The 5,913-nt window shown below is 49.3% G+C and overlaps 1 protein-coding gene across 1 annotated transcript; it reads right to left on the minus strand.

Annotated features, from left to right (window-relative positions):
* Positions 1-2,516: 2,516 nt before the first annotated feature.
* Positions 2,517-4,429, minus strand: coa4 (cytochrome c oxidase assembly factor 4 homolog). The gene is made up of 2 exons (XM_072477451.1): positions 4,299-4,429; positions 2,517-3,484 (listed from the first exon to the last, which is right to left on the minus strand). Exons 1-2 carry the CDS (start codon positions 4,345-4,347, stop codon positions 3,210-3,212), a joined length of 324 nt encoding a protein of 107 aa, XP_072333552.1. The 5' UTR covers positions 4,348-4,429; the 3' UTR covers positions 2,517-3,209.
* Positions 4,430-5,913: the final 1,484 nt, after the last annotated feature.

Raw genomic sequence — 5,913 nt, forward strand, 5'->3', positions numbered from 1 at the left:
TGTCATCATTGGCTACAGGAATAGTGCCAGAGGACTGGAGGATAGCAAATGTGGTCCCTTTGTTCAAAAAGGGGAGTAGAGACAACCCCGGCAACTATAGACCGGTGAGCCTCACGTCTGTAGTGGGTAAAGTCTTGGAGGGGATTATAAGAGACAAGATTTATAATCATCTAGATAGGAATAATATGATCAGGGATAGTCAGCATGGCTTTGTGAAGGGTAGGTCATGCCTCACAAACCTTATCGAGTTCTTTGAGAAGGTGACTGAACAGGTAGACGAGGGTAGAGCAGTTGATGTGGTGTATATGGATTTCAGCAAAGCGTTTGATAAGGTTCCCCACGGTAGGCTATTGCAGAAAATACGGAGGCTGGGGATTGAGGGTGATTTAGAGATGTGGATCAGAAATTGGCTAGCTGAAAGACAGAGGGTGGTGGTTGATGGGAAATGTTCAGAATGGAGTTCAGTTACAAGTGGAGTACCACAAGGATCTGTTCTGGGGCCGTTGCTGTTTGTCATTTTTATCAATGACCTAGAGGAAGGCGCAGAAGGGTGGGTGAGTAAATTTGCAGACGATACTAAAGTCGGTGGTGTTGTCGATAGTGTGGAAGGATGTAGCAGGTTACAGAGGGATATAGATAAGCTGCAGAGCTGGGCTGAGAGGTGGCAAATGGAGTTTAATGTAGAGAAGTGTGAGGTGATTCACTTTGGAAGGAATAACAGGAATGCGGAATATTTGGCTAATGGAAAAGTTCTTGAAAGTGTGGATGAGCAGAGGGATCTAGGTGTCCATGTACATAGATCCCTGAAAGTTGCCACCCAGGTTGATAGGGTTGTGAAGAAGGCCTATGGAGTGTTGGCCTTTATTGGTAGAGGGATTGAGTTCTGGAGTCAGGAGGTCATGTTGCAGCTGTACAAAACTCTGGTACGGCCGCATTTGGAGTATTGCGTACAGTTCTGGTCACCGCATTATAGGAAGGACGTGGAGGCTTTGGAGCGGGTGCAGAGGAGATTTACCAGGATGTTGCCTGGTATGGAGGGAAAATCTTATGAGGAAAGGCTGATGGACTTGAGGTTGTTTTCATTGGAGAGAAGAAGGTTAAGAGGAGACTTAATAGAGGCATACAAAATGATCAGGGGGTTAGATAGGGTGGACAGTGAGAGCCTTCTCCCGCGGATGGAAATGGCTGGCACGAGGGGACATAGCTTTAAACTGAGGGGTAATAGATATAGGACAGAGGTCAGAGGTAGGTTCTTTACGCAAAGAGTAGTGAGGCCGTGGAATGCCCTACCTGCTACAGTAGTGAACTCGCCAACATTGAGGGCATTTAAAAGTTTATTGGATAAACATATGGATGATAATGGCATAGTGTAGGTTAGATGGCTTTTGTTTCGGTGCAACATTGAGGGCTGAAGGGCCTGTACTGCGCTGTATTGTTCTATGTTCTAAATGCCCACATCCCGTATATAAATTTAAAAACAGCTTGGGCCTGAACCCTTTGGGGTTTAGAAAAAAGAACAAAGAAAAGTACAGCACAGGAACAGGCCCTTCGGCCCTCCAAGCCCGTGCCAACAATGCTGCCCGTCAAAACTACAATCTTCTACACTTCCTGGGTCCGTATCCCTCTATTCCCATCCTATTCATGCATTTGTCAAGATGCCCCTCAAACGTCACTACCGTCCCTGAAGAATGAGAGGTGATTTTATTGAAACATAAGGTACTAAAGGAGCTTCACACAGAACTAGAAGCTGAAAGTTCAAGATTAGCGTCTCCAAATTAAGACTGAGATGAGAGGGAATTTCTTCTCTCAGGGGACCATTAGCCTGTGGAATTCTCTTCCTCAGAGAGCATACGGATAAAGAGTCGGCCCCTCGAGCCTGCTCCACCATTCTATAAGATTGTGTCTGATCTGATTGTAACCTCACCCCCACGTTCCTGCCTAACTCTCGATAACCTTCCAGCCCGGTGTTCATCAAGAATCTATCCAGCTCTGCCATTGAAAAACAGCTTCCACTGCCTTTTGAGGTAAAGAGTGCAAGAATCATGACCCTCGGAGGAAAAGAAAATGATCCTAATTTGTCTTGAATCAGCGCCAACGTATTTTCAAACAGTGACCTTGAATTCTAGATTCCCCGACAAGAGGAAACATCAGCTCCACATCCATCGTCAATACCCAGGTTTCAATCAAGGTAGGCACATGGAGCACACCAGAATGACAGGGAGTGGGATAGCTTGATCTTGGTTTTGGACAAAGTTCGGCACAACATCGAGGGCCGAAGGGCCTGTTCTGGGCTATGCTGTTCTATGTAAGGAAGATGGGTTAAGGCACGTTAGATCAGCCAGAATGTCAGAGAAGGTTTGAGGGGCTGAAGGGCCTACTCCTACGCTATTTGCACAATCTTGTTATGTTCTGGTGTATCACTTCTGGCCTAAATAACCAGGATTTGACACAGATTCCAGAGGCATAATGATGTGTAACATTAGCTCAGGCACAGAATGAGGACTAGGACAGTACAATTATCAGAAACGTTACGGCGTTTTATTCACCACTGCAAGACTTGGCATTAAATTGCATGTTTTTAAAAGCTAGTTCATAGGTATTCGGTTGTCTCTGTTGGTGTTAGGGTTTCCAATTCTCAAAGTACAATATTGGATCACTTGACACTGTAGGTTTCTAATTGCTCTTGTCCAAAAGAACAGGTCCAATCGAAGGCTACCTGAATCCTGACCAATTGGAAGTCAGGCCTCCACTCGTTCCACCTGCTTCGAACGTCTCCCATTACCAATGACAGGCTGTAACTAGCAGAGTTTCATTCCTCCTGTTCCAGACCTCTCTCCAGACCGAAGCCAGGCAGTGAGGTACTGATTCGAGCAGTGCATACACATACAGTCCAGACTCTCAAACATCAGGCTTTTCTGAAAGAGAACAGGCAGAACCTTGTGACCTGTAGTTCCATTAGAACAGGGAGTTGTTACTGACTCAAGTTCATTTTCAATGTAGCAGTAAGGGCTGGGGAAGGCTCATGTGGTGCTTAGAGGCCACCATTGACCAGTTGGACCAAGTGGTTTGTTTCTGTGCCGAACTAGACAGTTTCTGCCAGAGTTCTTGCGAAATGTTTCCCTCATAACTTACTGAAGCTTCAGGTTTTTTAGGATTGAAAGGGGGGAAAAAAGGGGGGTTGCTGATTCTCAAGGGACATTGCCCCGATTTCAGTTTGTGGCTGGGCTGGGATTCTGTCTGCTGAGCTGGTTGGCTCGCAAACGCTGGTATTCCGCCATGCACTGTTTGAAGTCGTGCACGGACTGCTGGCACTGGCGCCAGTCTTGGTGTTCTGCCATGCAATCCTGAACGGCGTGATGGAAACTAGCGCAACCCGTCTTGGAAATCATCTGATCCAGCGGATCCTCCTCCTCTTCTTCTAACCTTTTGCTCCAGTTGTGGCCCTGGGAAGCAGGAGCTGACATTTCAGAAACACCCGCTTCGCCTGCAAGAGAAAAACACATTTTTGCATCCAATAAAAAAGGCCCTGGAGGGTTTGAATTTTTCAGTTTAACTTCTTCCCATTTCCCCACTTCCGACAGCAGCAGGAGATCGTGGGGAGTGCCCAGAGTCTGATCAGCAGGGTCAGTTAGGCGTTCGGGAGGAGGGGGGGTTAAAGGAATTAAAAATTGGTGTTCAGGTCTGAGCCCCGCTGGACTAGTAATCGTGAGGCCCCAGCTAATGCTCTGGGGACATGAGCTCAAACACCCACCACGACAGCGGGTGGAATTTAAATTCAATTAATAAATGTGGAATAAAATGCTAGTCTCAAGTGGCTCTAGTTACGGACGGGTAGTTAAGGTGGTGGATTTAAAACCCACTGAGGGCTCCTCACGCTTGGTTCAAAGGTACAAATGCTTCTCATCATTCTGATACGACACACGCACTGGCAGAATTAATCATCGGTTCAATAAATGTAAAGCCAGACTCAGCGATGGTGACCATGAAACCATTGCCGACTGCCATAAAAACCCATCAGGTTCACTAATGTCCTTTAGGGAAGGAAATCTGCCGTCCTCACCCAGTCTGGCATACATGTGACTCCAGACGAACAGCAATGTGGTCGACTCTGAAATGGGCCGAGCGAGACACTCGGTTTAGGTGCAATTAGGGATGGGCAACAAATGTTGGCCCAGTGACACCCACATCCCCGTGAGAATAAAGAAAGGTTAGGGATAGAGTTCACGTCAGGCCTTGGAGTGCAGATCAGGGGTTAGAATTCAGGTGGAGGTCGAGGGTTAATCTTTGCTTCCACTTACCCCACAGCCCCGAGAAACAGTCAACTTCTGGTGTCACCTCCAGACCCATCCCCTGGACCGGACGTGTGCATCCCCGGAGAGGGGGCGGCGGGGTCAGAAGATGTCTTCAATATTTCATACCCAATACCTTGGGTAAAATACTAATCTTTATTAGTGTCACAAGTAGGCTAACATTAACACTGCAATGAAGTTACAGTGAAAATTCCCTAGTCGCCATTGGAGCACCCGGAGGAAACCTACAGACACAGGGAGAACGTGCACACTCTGCACAGACAGTGACCCAAGATGGGAATCGAACCTGGGACCCTGGCACTGTGAAGCAACAGTGCTAACCACTGTGCTGCCGGTTCACCCATATCAATCTATTGGGGGGGGGGGTTCTACCGCTTTAGTCTCTGGCTGCCCCCTGCCCCAGATAAGGGGCATCACGGTAGCATTGTGGATAGTACAATTGCTTCACAGCTCCAGGGTCCCAGGTTCGATTCCCAGCTTGGGTCGCTGTCTGTGCGGAGTCTGCACATCCTCCCCGTGTGCGCGTGGGTTTCCTCCGGGTGCTCCAATGGCGACTAGGGGATTTTCACAGTAACTTCATTGCAGTGTTAATGTTAGCCTACTTGTGACACTAATAAAGATTAGTATTTAACCCAAGGTATTGGGTCTGCACATCCTCCCCGTGTGTGCATGGGTTTCCTCCGGGTGCTCCGGTTTCCTCCCACAGTCCAAAGATGTGCAGGTTAGCTGGATTGGCCATGATAAATTGCCCTTAGTGTCCAAAATTGCCCTTAGTGTTGGGTGGGGTTGTTGACCTTGGGTAGGGTGCTCTTTCCAAGAGCAGGTGCAGACTCGATGGGCCGAATGGCCTCCTTCTGCACTGTAAATTCTATGAAAAAAAGATAAGTCAAAGCAGCCGAATTGACAGTCGGTCAAAGATGGCGGGCGGGGGGTTGAGTGGCGGGGAGAACGAGGTTTGTTTTTTTTCCGCCCTGGGGAGTTCGCTCCAGGCTCTGAGCCGCGGGGCTGTGATGGCGGCGGCGGCCCCCAGAGTGCAGCGCGGCCGGGAAAGTCCCCCATCCCCGGGGCGCGATGCATCCTGGGAACCGCCCCCGCGCGCTGCATCCTGGGAACCAGCCCCGCGCGCTGCATCCTGGGAGCCCCCGACGCACATACGCGCCCCCTCCCAGACACCAAGCCTTCCCGCCCCGCCTGTCAAATCCCCGCCGCCGCCGGGCGGTGAAATATCAACGCTGGAAATGCGAACTGAATTACCCGCCCTCAGAGTCACAACGCCGTCTCCACGTTCGATTTCTCCCTCCGCGCCAGCGGCCTCCACCCCAACCGCCCGAAAAACAAAATGGCCGACAGGACAGTGACTTCCGGTGTTGGCCTCAAATCCGTCCCCACTACAACAGAAGTTGGTGCAACCGTAATGAGTCCGGGCAACAGAGAGTGCCCCTTGCAATAGGCCCCACATCAGACACTCCCACTCCCTCCATTCACTCTTCCCAAATGATCAGACATTCAGCATTGCCTCCATTCAAACATTGGGACGACTGAAGACATTGCTTTCAGTCCTCACTCCATTCCCTAGCAACCAAGTCCCTGGCAACAGTCTGAG

The sequence above is a fragment of the Scyliorhinus torazame genome, chromosome 15 (assembly GCF_047496885.1).
Source record: "Scyliorhinus torazame isolate Kashiwa2021f chromosome 15, sScyTor2.1, whole genome shotgun sequence".
NCBI classification, from domain to species: Eukaryota; Metazoa; Chordata; class Chondrichthyes; order Carcharhiniformes; family Scyliorhinidae; genus Scyliorhinus; species Scyliorhinus torazame.

Bases quoted from the DNA above. Each gene is read 5' to 3' on its own strand.
- coa4 (XM_072477451.1), bottom strand. From the start codon at position 4,347: ATGGGTCTGGAGGTGACACCAGAAGTTGACTGTTTCTCGGGGCTGTGG. The intron at 3,485-4,298 runs GTAAGTGGAAGC...TTTCTCTTGCAG, and splicing joins CTGTTTCTCGGGGCTGTGGG to GCGAAGCGGGTGTTTCTGAA.